Source organism: Amblyraja radiata, chromosome 19 (genome assembly GCF_010909765.2).
Source record: "Amblyraja radiata isolate CabotCenter1 chromosome 19, sAmbRad1.1.pri, whole genome shotgun sequence".
Classification (NCBI taxonomy): Eukaryota; Metazoa; Chordata; class Chondrichthyes; order Rajiformes; family Rajidae; genus Amblyraja; species Amblyraja radiata.
Genome location: NC_045974.1, coordinates 11,062,568 through 11,077,821, shown reverse-complemented (window position 1 = coordinate 11,077,821; position 15,254 = coordinate 11,062,568). Strand labels below are relative to the sequence as shown.

At 41.3% G+C, this 15,254-nt stretch overlaps 1 protein-coding gene across 1 annotated transcript in view; it reads left to right on the top strand.

The window, feature by feature from the left end:
* The window catches only part of sypl1 (synaptophysin like 1), a 32,912-nt gene extending 23,927 nt beyond the window's left edge, over positions 1–8,985 (top strand). The window contains exons 4-5 of the mRNA XM_033037661.1: positions 2,686–2,874; positions 7,301–8,985. Of these exons, the coding sequence (XP_032893552.1) occupies positions 2,686–2,874; positions 7,301–7,432 (321 nt within the window). The 3' untranslated portion in view covers positions 7,433–8,985. The remainder of the gene's footprint in view (positions 1–2,685; positions 2,875–7,300) is intronic.
* Positions 8,986–15,254: the final 6,269 nt, after the last annotated feature.

Here is a 15,254-nt window from a genome sequence, read left to right as displayed (position 1 = left end):
TGTGTGTACACTGGGGTGGAGGTCCCAGCAGCCCAACGGGACAGAGGTTCACATGTACCGCCTCTAACCGCATCTATTGCCTTTGGTGCTCCTGATTAGTTTAGAAGTGCGGAAACAGGCCATTTGGCCCACCGAGTCCACACAGACCATCAATCCTAGGGACAATTTACACTTAAATCCAAGCCAATTTACCCACACACTTGTACATCTTTGCGGTGTGGGAGGAAACCGAAGATCGTAGTTGGGATCGAACCCGGGTCTCTGGCGCTGTAAGGCAGCAACTCCACCTCTGTACCACCGTGCCGCCCTTCAACGTGGCCTCCTTTAGATCGATGAGACCAAGCATAGACCGGGCGACTGTCTCACTGAACACTTACTCTGTCTGCCAAGGCCTGTTAGACTCCCGGTTGCTAACCAATTTTACTTCCCATTCCCATGCTGACCAGTCTGGCACGGTAGTTTTACCCTCCCCTATACTGTTGACTTTAATTTGAACTAGGTAATATTGTGTATACATGAAACAAGACAAAGTAAATTATGAAATATTCATAAAGCTTGCAATGTGATTCATTATATTAAACATTTTGGGAAGGATTTGTTGCCTACCAACTTAACACCCATCATGTGGCTCATCATGAGAGAAGGATGATGCATTTATTTTTTCTTCTGTTCCTGATTTCTTCAAATCTCCCCTGAGCAATGAATTATTCTTCAACCAAGGGAAGTCCTGTGTGGTTGATTTAAATTAAACTGTTCGACAGATCTGTGTAAACTGTGTTTGTGCTTATTGTGATAAAGCAAATATTGAAGCTAGCTTTAATCTGTGATTACCATTTACTTACTTTTTCACATTTAGGTGACCTGTATCAGATGTACTCAAAATCTTTATTCTTTCACAATTTTCAGCACAGCTGGCTCCACTCAATCCTCACATAGTTTCTTGTGATTGCCTTTTGCTTTCCAAGGCATATGGAAGTGACGGATCGAAATGTAGGGACCACTGTTAGATATCATCCTTGGTAGCATAACTGACAGTGAAGAGGAAAGTGTTTGTCTGCAGGAAGATTTCAATGCACAGGTTAGGTGATCACAACAATGTGAAGGGAATTCATCCAGTAGAAATAATACATTTGAGGAGGGATTAGGAATGCACAATAAATTATAAGATACTTTAAAAGTTATGGGGATGTTGGTATACGTCCACACATCCCTAAAGTTAGCAGATAAAATGGCCTAGAAGGTAGAGCATAATGCCTTAATTAGACAATAATTCTCCACCATGTCCAATTAATCATTTATCTTAATTGGGCATGGAGAATACAAGAGCAGGGACTGTAGAGAACATGAGGTCAGTGTAATGTGCAGGGTTTTGATGATCACACTGCAGTAAAGATGTAATGGCACCAGTTAGGGTACAAGTGAGATTTTATAAATACTTTGCAAGAGCTGAACAATTATCAGGTAGACAAAAGTGCTGGAGAAACTCAGCGGGTGCAGCAGCATCTGTGGAGCGAAGGAAATAGGCAACGTTTCGGGCTGAAACCCTTCTTCAGACACTTCTTAACGCTCAGGCACTTCACTCGGGCCGAAACCCCTCTTCTTAAACACTGAACAATTATAATATGTCCAGCATGCCCAGGCCAGCGAGTTTTTTTTAACTTAGGAACAAAGGAGGCAGATTTACTTGTGTAAAGTTATGAAGATCTCTTTCCCCTGGAAAAGAGTTCAGTTCTCAGGAGCATGGACGTAAGCTAATTGGTAGAAGGATTGGAAGGAAGTTGACCACAAAATGATTTCAAGTTGTAGATATGTAAGTGACTTGGATCTAAATGTAAGAGCCAGCGTTGGATGCCCACATGTGGTTGACAACGAAGAAGAAAGTTCTTGGGTGGAGGAAATATCAATGAACAGGCATAGAATTCATTTCATTGAATGGGTGGTGGAAGCGAAAACCCATGTGGCTTTTAAAAAGTCATAGTCTGTAGACTATGGTGACGAGAGTGGGATTCATCTAAAGTCTGTTATGAGCTGGCTTGGAAGATGACCGAATAACCTGTGTTGTTCATGATCGTATTGTGTCAGAATAACCGTCTGTTCCTTCATTATATTCTTGTTTAGCCTCCATTTATATACGTCTCTGCCACGCTCCTCAAGAATTCCTTGTATGGGAGCTCTGCTTTCTAATCCCTCAGAGTGATGTAGTTTATCTCTCTCTCTCTCTCTCTCTCCCTCTCTCTCTCTCTCTCTCTCTCTCTCTCTCCCCCTCTCTCTCTCTCCCCTGATGAATTACCCTGCTGTAATCAGGAATTGAGCTGCTAAACCAACAAGCATGTATTCAACCAATTCCTTTTATTAGTATTTTTATTACCAAAACCTTGCTTTTAATTACGATGGGAATTGTGTACCATAAAACAAAAGCAACTTGCAGTGGATGCTGGAAGTCTGAAGTAAGAAAGATTTTGAAAATACTGATCAGGTCAGATGTCTTCTGAGAACAGAAACAGAAATGTTTCCAGTTCATTTCCTTGGATCAGACCTGACCAGTTGTGTTTTTCCAACGTTTTCTGTCATGTAATCGTTGTGTTGGACTCCAATGTAGCAAGCCATGGATAAACTGATGAATTATTTTTTTTCCTGAACGTTTTAAACCCACACATTTATTTCTTTATTTTAATTCTATTTCAGGACTTCATTGTGACAGTGATTTTTGCCTTCTTGTGGTTGGTCAGCTCCTCTGCTTGGGGTAAAGGCCTCACTGATCTCAAATATGCTACCAATCCAGATACCATCAAGGACAGCATTAGCCTCTGCAAAAATCTAGCGGTGTGTGCTTCTGCAGGCGTGTCTGGCATGGGAAGTTTGAACGTGTCTGTGGTACGTACGCGCACATGACATTTAAAAAAATTCTCTCACTTTCCATCATTGTTTACCCCCCATGTTACTTTGTTGGATTCCCGCTCATTAAATGTCCTTGTGAAGCGTCCAACATTAGACGTCATATCTCAGATTCAGATTCAACTTTAATTGTCATTGTCAGTGTACAGTACAGAGACAACAAAATGCAGTTAGCATCTCCCTGGAAGAGCGACATAGAATATGAGCAATAAATACATCTATTTACATGCATACAGTCATAGTGTTTTCCTGGTGGGAGGAGTGTCCGGGGGGGGGGGGGGTTGGGTGAGGGTGATTGGCAGTCACCGAGGTACATTATTGAGTAGTGTGACAGCCGCAGGGAAGAAGCTGTTCCTGGACCTGCTGGTCCGGCAACGGAGAGACCTGTAGCGCCTCCCGGATGGTAAGAGGGTAAACAGTCTATGGTTGGGGTGAGAGCAGTCCTTGGCGATGCTGAGCGACCTTCGCAGACAACGCTTGCTTTGGACAGACTCAATGGAGGGGAGTGAGGAACCGGTGATGCGTCTATGAGGTGAAAGGGGTAAAGTTTCATGGAGATGTACAGGACAAGTTGGGGCTTTTTTGTTTTTTTTAACACATCGTCGGGGTCCAGAACGCATTGCCAAGGGTGATGGTGGAGGCAGATACAATAGTGGTGTTTGAGAAGCTTTTAGATAGGCACATGGAAGTGCAAGGAATAGAGGGATATCGATCAGGCAGGTGGGATCAATTTAGCTAGGCATGTCCAGCACAGATATTATGGGCTGCTGAGCTATACTGTTCTATGTTCTATAAGGTTATTGCCCCCCGAGAGAAATTGTTGAAAATCACCAAATTATTTTTTGAATTATCTCCCTTTACACATTATACAAGAGTCACAAGGTGATGTTTGAGTTATGTATATAAAAAGTTCCCAGACATGACATTCCTTCATGAAAACTTCAAAGACACCATTTTCAAATCCTTTTAGATCTAACAGATGTTGAGTGCCTGCTGGACTGTGACATTCTGTTCTTTCTGTTGCCTTCATTGGGTGCCATCAACTCATCATGCATGTCATCGTTTGGAGACCAAATGAAGTGTGGTTTCCACCACAATGCTTGCTTCAGTTTCTGGAAGCATTGCGGAACCAACACATTTAGTACAATGGTGTAGGAGGAATGGGACATTAAGAGTACCATGTGAGGCTGAGGAGCTGGAGTGTGTGGGGTGGAGGTGAAAGGATACAGATCTGTTACAGATATGGGCAAGGCAATGGCAGATGGGGTTTAATCTGAGCGAGTGCGAGGTGTTGTACTTTGGCAGATCGAATGTAAGTGGAAAGTATGCAGTTAATGGCAAATTCCTTTACAGCATTGATGTACAAGGGGATCTTGGGATTCATAGATACATAGAAAATAGGTGCAGGAGTAGGCCATTCGGCCCTTCGAGCCTGCACCGCCATTCAATCTGATCATGGCTGATCATCCAACTCATTATCCCGTACCTGCCTTCTCTCCATACCCCCTGATCCCTTTAGCCACAAGGGCCACATCTAACTCCCTCTTAAATATAGCCAATGAACTGGCCTCAACTACCCTCTGTGGCAGAGAGTTCCAGAGATTCACCCCTCTCTGTGTGAAAAATGTTTTTCTCATCTCCACAGCTCTCTGAAAATAGCAACACAGGTGGATAGAGTGTTAAAGGTGGTGTATGGTGTGCTTGCCTTTGAATACATGAGTCACAAAGTCATGTTGCAGCCTCAGAAAACTTTGGTTAGGCCGCATTTAGAACATTGTGTGTGGATTTAGTTGTCCTTCTATAGGAAGGGGGTGGAGGCTATGGAGAGGGTTCAGAAGAGGTTTACCACAATGCTGCCTAGATTAGAGGGTATTGGAGGTAATTAGTTTAATTTGGCATCATGTTTGGCACAGACACTGTGTGCCAAAGGGGCCTGTTCTTGTGCTGTATTGTTCTAAGTAAAATTATATTGAATGTAGTAATACTAGGATTAAGGATATCGCTAAGCAGCTGCAGAAAACTCTAGAGGGGTAGGGCGAGCAGCCAGAAAAGATGATTCATGTTAATATCAATAACCTAGGTGGAAAAGTGTATGAGGCCCTGCTGGCAGTATTTGAAATGTTAGGGACGAGATTCAAGTGCAGGACTTGGAAGGTGGTAATTTTAGGATTATTCCCAGCATATCACAGCAGCAAGTATGTAAATGGAAGGACAGTGCAAATAAATGTCCAGTTGAAGTGATGGTTTAGGCGTTTAGGTTTTGCGTTCGTGCTTCACCAGTTCTGGTGAATGCAGACCTGTGTATACTAGGCAGTTTGCACCACATCGTGGCTAGGGCCGGTGACCTGAGAGTTTGCTTGTGCCGTGAGATGAAATATAAACTGATTTGGCAGAGGAATGGGGACTGAAGGTAGTGCTGAAAAGAGAAAAGCTGTAAAAAAAATTCAAAGACAAAAATTTAGACTGGTCCAGACTATGAAAGCAAAATAAATTGGACGTGCTTCTAGAAAACGAGCCACATCAAGTGAAGGGAATCATCTCGTAAGCAATGATCACACCATCATACGGTTTAGAACTGCTTTGGAAAAAGATAAAGGTCACTGGAAGGGCAAGAATATTCAGTTGAGGGAGGGCCAATTTCAGTGGCAAGAGAATAAGTAAATTGGAGTCGAAGCTTGGCATGCGGAGCTGTGATTGAACAATAGGAGGCTGTTTGGGTGGAGATATTTCAGCTCCAATCTTGGTGCATCGCCATGAGGAATAAGGATGGGGAAAATAAAGCCATAGTTCACTGAATAGCCATCAATATCGCAAGTGAGTGGAGAGTAGTGAAAGGTTTATCTTTGCACTGGAGGGATGGGTACAGAAGATCTCCAACATTGAGAGCTTGGACCCTGCTTTTCTAATTCATATTAATGACTTGCGTGTGCAGGGCACAATGTCCTAATAAGGAAGCACATATATGATTTAGGAAACTACAATCATCAAGGCCTTTGAAAAATAGAAAGGAAACGGGAAAGAACTTAAGCAGAAAGTAGAAAAATACATGTATGCTGGTTGCAGCTGGCATTACTTGTATCCCATACCAACATGCACTGGTTGGCACATACTGAGGAAGAGTTAATGCCAATCAATGCTATTGCGAATTCACTTTTAATATTGGGCCTGAAAAGGACTCTTCAGTTTCTCCTTGATGACTGAACCCTTTATTTACACGAACCTGCGAGCAGGAAGTTGCCAACCAGTGTCCTTTTGCCTCCTACCTCGGCACCATCACCTCTCTCTGCAGGCTTGGCGTCAGGGGAGGGTCAGTAGTACTTGGGATCAGTAGTTCATGGTCTGGTTCAGCAGTTTCTAGCCAGTGCTTCCTGTTGCAAGGAGGAAACTAGCCTCACTTGTTGGCAAGTTTGAAAGAAACATTGTATGATCAAGCCATTATGGAATAGAGAAAACTGCCATGCTGATTATGATGTACCATTTGATGAATAGTGAAGAACTGAATGCATACAATTCACATTGTATTGAAAGGGGTCACAGTTTAAGGATGAGGGGGAAATCTTTTAGGACCGAGATGAGAAAAATATTTTTCACACAGAGAGGTGAATCTCTGGAATTCTCTGCCACAGAAGGTAGTTGAGGCCAGTTCACTGGCTATATTTAAGAGGGAGTTAGATGTGGCCCTTGTGGCTAAAGGGATCAGGGGGTATGGAGAGAAGGCAGGTACAGGATACTGAGTTGGATGATCAGCCATGATCATATTGAATGGCGGTGCAGGCTCAAAGGGCTGAATGGCCTACTCCTGCACCTATCTTCTGTGTTTCTATGAAAGCAAATGTTTTCTTTCTATTTAATGGGCTGTGCTCGATTCAAGATTAAGTCCTCAAACAGGCTGGGAAATAATGTTTTTCAGTGTTGTGGGTACACCAGACTCCTGTCGGAAGGGAGAGTGTACGCTGGCGCGGTTTAGCTGCCGCTGCTCTCTCTTCACATTGTGTTTTTGATTTTTATGTCTTTGGATCGAATTCTGTCTTTAATTTGTGTATTGGTGATGTCTTTATTATTTATTTTACTCCGATTATATGTTTTTTACTCTTGTTAAATTCTGTAAGGTGTCCTTGAGACTTTTGAAAGGTGCCCACAAATAAAATTTATTATTATTATCATTATTATTTTGTTTGTTGAGCACCAAGATCTGCCAACAACATAGTCTCATGAATTTCCCTTTACCTCAGAAGCCCATATAATCAAGATTCCGACTTGTTCTTGCCAGGAATCTCATGGTGGTCTGTGCAACATCCTCTTTAAAAAATACTTTTAAGCAGCCTTACAGTTTATATTAAAGTGATGGCTTCTGCTGCATCATTTCATACATTGATCACCATTTGTGTTGTATCTCTTCTTTCAGGTGTTTGGTTTCCTCAATCTGATTCTATGGTGTGGAAATGCCTGGTTTGTGTACAAAGAAACTAACTGGCATGCTGAACCAGAGCAACAGCAGGATCCAGGAAATGTGGCTCCACCAGCACAAATTCCATAGGCAGCATTTGAAAGATTGTTGAGGCAGGTGTTTACAACCTCTACGATACACTTCGTATTGCTTATAACACTGCAGAAACCATTTGGGAAATTCTATTATACCTGTTGTATTTGCTGTTTGTGCTGCTGTATCATGTGCCTTTCCGGGGTTTGGGCGAGGGAGAGAAGTGAAAAAGAATGTGTGTAGATAAATTTAAGTGTTAAAAGTTTCCAATGAAAGGATGTTTGGAGATATTGTTAACAAAACCATTTGTGATCTCATTACACTGCAAGTACATAATACTGTGCAGCCCTTTCAGAATGGGGCTAATGTGGAGCTATTTTCTTCGCGTTGCTGTTCCCTGCAGAGTATTTTATCATGTATGCATGAAAGGAACACTAGGTGAATAGTTGCCAAATGTACGGTTCTCCTATCTCAATGTGATGGCAAGTTTGAAAGAAAAATTGTATGTATCAAGCCATTATGGGATATTCAAAGCCCCCCCATTTCTGATTATGATGTACAATTTGATCAGTAGTGAACAATTGAATGCATACAATCCACATTGTACTGAAAGTAAATGTTTTTGCATACAAGAGTATTTCTCTTTAATGGGCTGTGCTCTGCAGCAAAATTTAAAACATTGTATTGAAGAGAATTTTTACCACATTTCTCCAGATGTCTCATTTTGTTCTGTTTTCTACAGAAATTAAATTGAATTGATGCTTTGGGGTATTTTCACAGGTGCTGAGTCATCACTTTCTTTGCTTCATGATAAACGTCACATTTTCAAATTTCACTTAGTTCTACCCTAGGTCGGTAAAATATTTTCTAATTGAGGAAAATGGCAAATGTAATTGTCCTTATTGCTCACATTCAGTGTAAATGGCAAAATGAAGGTTTAGTTCAACTTGAAAATATGTATGCATCCACAGCCCAGCTTGCTTATCATCTCACAATCTTAAAATGCTTTTGCTTCTGACTGGTGCTATCATTGACAAAGAATTGCCAGCAGAATACCAAATGTATTTCAGCTTTTTTTTATTTCTTACATACATTGCTTCTGTATTTTTTATATTTGGAACTATGCTTTTGTGTGTTAATCCACTGCCTAGCTAGGAGCGTGTGGAGGAAGGAGCATCGTGAAAAAGAGATTAAAACACTGACTTGCCGCAGATCCCTTTCATCTGTTTGTCAATGTAACAAAAATTCCACGCATTTGCTGAGCTATCGTCAGCAGATACTGGCTTGCACTTTGAAATGAAATCCTTAGAACAATCTTTATTGTAGATTTATTTGGCACTGCTGAATCATGCAATACCACTCAAAGCTGCACCAGGTCTTTTGCCAATCCTTGGTAAACATTTTGACCCTCTTGAAATCGTCTGCCGTATTTAAAAAAAAGTCACTATTTAAGAATTTTTGAAAAATAAATAAGAGGTTCTGGTGACAAAGACCCTTTTGTGTTTTTTTTTTAATATGTTGCTGAAGCAAACTGGTTAATAGCACACAGTCAAACTTAATTGTATCATTTTTTTTTTTTTTTAACTTTTATTAAAGTGAGTTGTACAATTGTTATTTGTACTTTTTTGTATTATTTTTAATCATCCCCACACTTGTGGAAATCATTTTTTGTGGGGTTTTTTAAATGTTGAATCGCTGGAACTTTGAATGTGGTGGACCATATGAAAATATATTTTGGGTTCTCGCGCATCTTTTAAGCGGCTTCTGGTTTTAACGCACACACACGAGTTTGTTATTTTACACTGCACAAGCCTGTAAATCTTTTGTTAATTATCAGAAGTGAGCACTTTTTTTCGAACACAAAGGTCAACTAAAGTCAACGCGTACCAGTGCCTGTATGGAGGATGATCGGGTGGCAAATTCTCAGCATGTATAAAATGGCACTGAGAAACAGAAACAAATGCTCATTGTTCTTTTAGATCTCCGAACAAATACTTTCCATTGTTACTGTGGTCTGTTATTTGTAACAAAACTTGGCAGATTTTTAAGTGTCTCATGAGCCAATTTACAACATGTTGACCATTTCTAAAGGGTATCGTGGGCAGAAAAATGGCACAATCAATTCAATGTCGTGCAACAGATGATTGTCTTTGTTGCTGTTATCTCTAGGCAAGGCATGTGATCGTATACCAACACAATATCTCAATGTAAATTTAATTTTTGATGCACGGCTGTTTAAATGTTTTATTTTCCTGTTACATTCTAAGCTTTATTTTAATGGAACAAGGGGGTTTCTGTTTCAGTTTGGTTTATTGTCACATACACAGAGGTACAGTGAAAAGCTTTTGTTGCGGGGAGGTGGTGCAATGTGTGAAAGTTGAAGGGGCAGTACAGTGGCGCAGTGGTAGAGTTGCTGCTTGACAGCGCCAGAGACCCGGGTTCGATCCTGGCTACGGGTACTGTCTGTACAGAGTTTGGACATTCTCCCTGTGACCGTGTGGGTTTTCTCCGGGTGCTCCGGTTTCCACCCACACTTCAAAGACGTACATGGTTGTAGGTTATTTGGCTTTGGTTAAATTGTAAGTTGTCTCTATTGTGTAGGCTGGTGCTAGTGTTTGGGGGGATCACTGGTCGGCGCAGACTCGGTGGGCCGAAGGGCCTGTTTCCAGGCTGACTCTCTAAAATAAACTCTTAACGGATAAAATGAATTATAGTCTTTTGCATTGTTTAGATTAGGTGCTGCTGTTCTGAAAGAGTGCAGCAGAGGCAAACAATTGCTGAATTCAGAGCATCTGCAAATTGGCTAGCAAATTGATTCAAAAGCCATTTCCTTTAAGAATAAAAATCTATACATTTTAAGAATGTTTACAGTTTTACCGCTTAGTTTATTATCCCATGCACAGAGGTACATTAATAAGCTTTATGTAAGACACATGTAACCATAGTGCTGTGTTTAATCTGTCCTGAGATTTAGAGGCTTCAAATTGTTGAATTTTATTCTTCAAATACAAGTCGATGTCTAATAAGTGCTATTTAAATCTAGTGAGGCACTGGTGTAAATTTTGAGCCCATGAGAGATCATTCCATAACCATTTTATTCCAAGTTCTGTTTATGCAATTAAGCTTTAATTTTACAGCCTGCAAAGTCTGCCAGGGCTTCCTCAGAAACCATGTTGCCAAGTCACGATTTAAGAAAGTCTTTTAACTTAACACTTGCAAGACTTTTTCCAAGAGTCAAACCACATTGGCCTGGATCTGGTCTAATATTTTTAGTGGCATTGCATGGCGGTGGAATTGACCTTACACAATTGGGGTGGATCAAATGGCCTCCTGTGCAGGATTGGACCTCTACTGCTCCAAGGCTGTCAACAGGGATGCAGAATGAGTGGTTCTTGCTGCATGCAATGTTTATCTAATGAACTCCTTGCATTCTAGCTGCTGAAGGCAAATTGGAATAATGTTTGAGCACATCCTCTTGTGCACTGTCCCAGATCATAAGAAAATTACTGATGGACTATGTACCTACAACTTGCAGACCTAGATCATGAGGCTGTTTGGGTATATACCCTGGAAGGATACAGAGAGGTCAGAAATTGCTGCTAGTGCACTTCTCCTTTGCGCTGTTCCTTGCCTTTGTTCATGTCGTCAGTTTTTAGGGAGTGTGTTTTTAAACTCGTGGCAAATCAAAATGATCCATAAATTCACTAAAACATTTCCCCCATTTTGATGAGAAGAACCAAAGGAGCTCGGGGCAATCCTGAAACACTAACCAAATGACACAAAATAGATTTCTCAAACCCCCTCGGTATAGTTGTCAATGAGGATTTACAAACCAACACACAGTATCAAGGATGTTGTTGGCTCTCCTGGTTCTGCCCCCAGCAACATGTTAAAGCGATAAACGCCAGACTCTTTAGTTGATTAAAACCCATTCACCTACTTTTCAAAATGCCAATGTGTATGACATTCCTCATCAATTCCTTTTATCATGCATGAATGATCTGCCATCAAACACTTTGACATTGAACAGCTTAATGTTTTGAAGCAAGCAAAATTATGAAGGTGGTTCAATCAAAGGCGTGGTTGGTTACATTGATTGAATTATCACAGGTGTGATTCTTTTGCATTGCAAAGTTGCACAAAATTTGGCAGCTTGCAGATGCTGACAGTGGTACACATGGGAACATTCCTCAACGCCTGCCTGTGTGCGTCATATTCAAAGTAATTTCAAGTTAAAGAGCACGGGATCTCCGGTTTCCTCCCACACTGCAACGATGTACAGGTTTGTATAGCTTCGGTAAAATTGTAAGTTGGCCGTAGTGAGGATCTAGTGTTAATGTGAGGGGATTGCTGAAGGGCAAGCCATGTTTAAATGTGGCTCAAAGGAACTGAACAAGTATGATTGCATTTACACATGGGATGAGCTCCTTAAACAATCACTGGAGTAAATTATGTTCGAACTACATGTGAATGCAAGTCATATATGCAATTACGTGTTAGAGCAACGTGGAGCGCAAAGACCATTTTGGAATATAATAAGTAATTTGTAATATTTGTCATATCTTCTATACATTATTGTGACAAATTATATTATTTCTAGTGCTCCTCTTGACTATCTGACATCTACGTCGTGATACACATTTAAAAGGATTTCTGCTGCTCCATGAGCCTTGATTTCTTTTAGTTGGGTTCTGGCCAACCTGAGCAAACAAGTCTAGAAGGCAACCATCTTTATTATGTACTGAAATAACTTTCCTAGTTCAGGAGCACAAATCTTAAGTAATTGCCAGGACTTTGGTCAATGACCTTCAGTGTAGCCAGTGCTCGTGGCCATTTTTTTTATGTCATTGGGTGTGAAACATTAGAGTGCTGCCTGACCCACTGAGTTACTCCAGCACTGTGTCCTTTTTTTGTAAACTAACATCTGTAGAGTCGTAACTGTGACAATGAAGCAGAAAAAAGCAGCAATTGGATTTGGATCAACAGGAGAGATAACAATTGGGCTGCAAGATGAAGACAGGAGGGTATGGAATTGAGGGGGGTGTAACTGGGACGCCAGGTATCACCGTTGAGCCCTCTGGAGATGTTGTGGACTTATCAATGAAACGTCAAAGAAGGAGGGTGCCCACCTGATGACCCCAATGACGTACCTACCCTACCTTTCACCACTCCAATCCCAGTGCAAATAGCAAGTGCCGACTTATTACAGGGATTGAAACATCAAGTCCTATTAGCTCTACCACTGTTGCATTGGTGTTAGATGCCATATTATTTCAAACAACAGAGTATGGTCTACCTTACAGTTTGAGTTTGTGCCAGACCGCAGAAGTGTCAGAGAGTCACTGGAAGTTTGTCCTAGGTCTTGATTCAGCAAAATACTTGGTTTAATTGAACAGTGAAATGTCTATGCATAATAAGGGGAGGCTGTTCCCAAGAATCACTGTGATCCCTGCATTAATTACAATCTGAATTTTCTTCTCACTTTGAGATGTTTTGAAGCTTCTTGAGAGGTTTTTACAAGCTAGGGTCTATGGAAAATTGAACACCCTTTTCTGTTGTCAACAATCCAGTGAGGAAAAATAGTTTTGTCAATCATGGGGCATATTTATATTAACTGTTAATGGCATGGTTACATTAAATCATTTTGATTATGGGATTTGAGAGGCTTTTGGCCGATGTTAACATTACTGGTTCCACGATTTATACCTGGTCACCCTGCCTGATTAAGACTGGACATCCCCCCCTCAATCTGCACATCCCCAATCCTTTCCACTCGTCACTTTAATTTAATGTTTCATATATTTTGTGTTTTTATGACCGTTGGCGGATCAATTTCCCTCCCGGGATAAATATAGCTCTATCGAATCGTGACCAGCCTCACATTCTGCCTGGATTACATTCTTATTATCTAAATGTCTTTGATCTTTGCATTGTATATTCCTGACATTTGTAGTTTTATTGCTGGGCGGAAGTTAAGGTGTTTCAGAATTCCATTAAGCTGTTCTGGCAGCCTATCCTTCCAGCATCTGTCCATGAATTTTGTGTACTGTCATAGCTAATTGCATGACTGAAACATGACGGAGAAAAAAAATCAATCAGCCTCTCATGCTATTCAACAATCTTTTACCTTCGCACAACTTTCCTCCAGCTAACCTCGAACTACTATTCTCGAAATACCCCAAAATCTATCCACTTTTTCCTTGAATACACTCACTGGCTGGCTGGGCCTGCATAACCTGCTCAGCATTCCTAAGATACTTCAGCAGTGTAGCATAAAAACAAACTGTAAGGTGGTAGAGCAGTTGCACCAGAGACCCCGGTTCAACCCTGACTACGGGTACTGTCTGTATGGAGTTTGCATGATCTCCCTGTGACTGCGTGGGTTTTCTCTGGGTGCTCCAGTTTCCTCAAACACACCAAAGACGTGCAGGTTTGTAGGTTAATTGGCTTTAGTAAAAATTATAAATAGTCCTTAGTGTGTAGGATAGTGCTAGTGTATGCTGGTCGTCGTGCACTTGGTGGGCTAAAGGGTCGGTTTCCATGCTGTATCCTAAAGTAAAGATTAAAGTAAATTCAAAAGAATCACAACCCTCCAGGTGAAGACATTCCATCTCATCTCCATCCTCAGTGGCTGACCTCTTATTTATGAGACTGACTCGTGGTATTAGACATCATCACCTGCAGAAACATTGCTCCAGTTTCAATTAGAACATATCCCATTCTTAGAAACATAGAAAATTGGTGCAGGCGTAGGCCATTCGGCCCTTTGAGCCAGCACTGCCATTCAATATGATTATGGCTGATCATCCAAAATCAGTGCCCATTCCTACATTTCCCCCATATCCCTTGATTCCTTTAGCCCAAAGAGCTAAATCTAATTCTCTCTTGAAACCATCCAGAGAGTTGGCCTCCACTGACTTCTGTGGCAGAGAATTCCACAGATTTACAACTCTTGGTGACAAAATTTTCTCCTCATCTCGGTCCAAAATGGCCTATCCCTTATTCTTAAACCGGGACCCCTGGTTCTGGACTCCCCCAACATGGGAAACATTTTCCTGCAAATAGCCTGTCCAATCCTTTAAGAATTGTATATGTTTATAAGACCAAACAAGTATAGGCCTGCTTAATCTGTCCTTGTGGCACAATACATGCATCCCAAAAATCAACGGATTTTTGCACATCGGTGATGGAGAATACATGTTTCCCTAACGGGAGAGTGAATACAATCTTCCAGATATGGTTTCACTAGGACTCTAGGTAATTGCAGTTGAACTTTATCTATATGTGTGGTATATCTAATCTGAATAGGATACTTCGCTTTTCATTGTACCTCAGTACCTGTGACAAAAATATACCAAAACCTCCAGAACCAGGGAGGCACACACTATTCTGGAGTCTGGTTTGAGATCTCTTCTCTCGCAATTAACTCTTTGATCATTATAGATTTCCTGGCCTTTTTACTACACTGCCATGCAGTAAAGCCCCAAAGCTGTCTATTGTTGCCTTCACTTGCAAAGTCATCTCCCCCTACTACCAGTGAGGGGGACGCAGTGGTAGAGCTGTTGCCTCACAGCACCAGAGGCGTGGGTTAGATCCTAACTATGGGTGCTGTCTGTGTAGAGTTTGTACATTCTCCCTGTGACTGCCTGGGTTTTCTCTGTGTGCTCCGGTTTCCTCCCACACTCCAAAGATGTGCTTGTTTGTAGGTTGACCCCCTGCTGTAAATATCCCCTAGTGTGCAGGAGAACAGAACTAGCGTACGGGTGATCGATGATCAGCGTGGACACGATGGTTCCAAAGGCATGTTTCCACTCTGTAACTCTAAAACTCAAACTAAAATATCTTGAGAGAGAAAATAGGTTTCCCATTGTTAACTAGC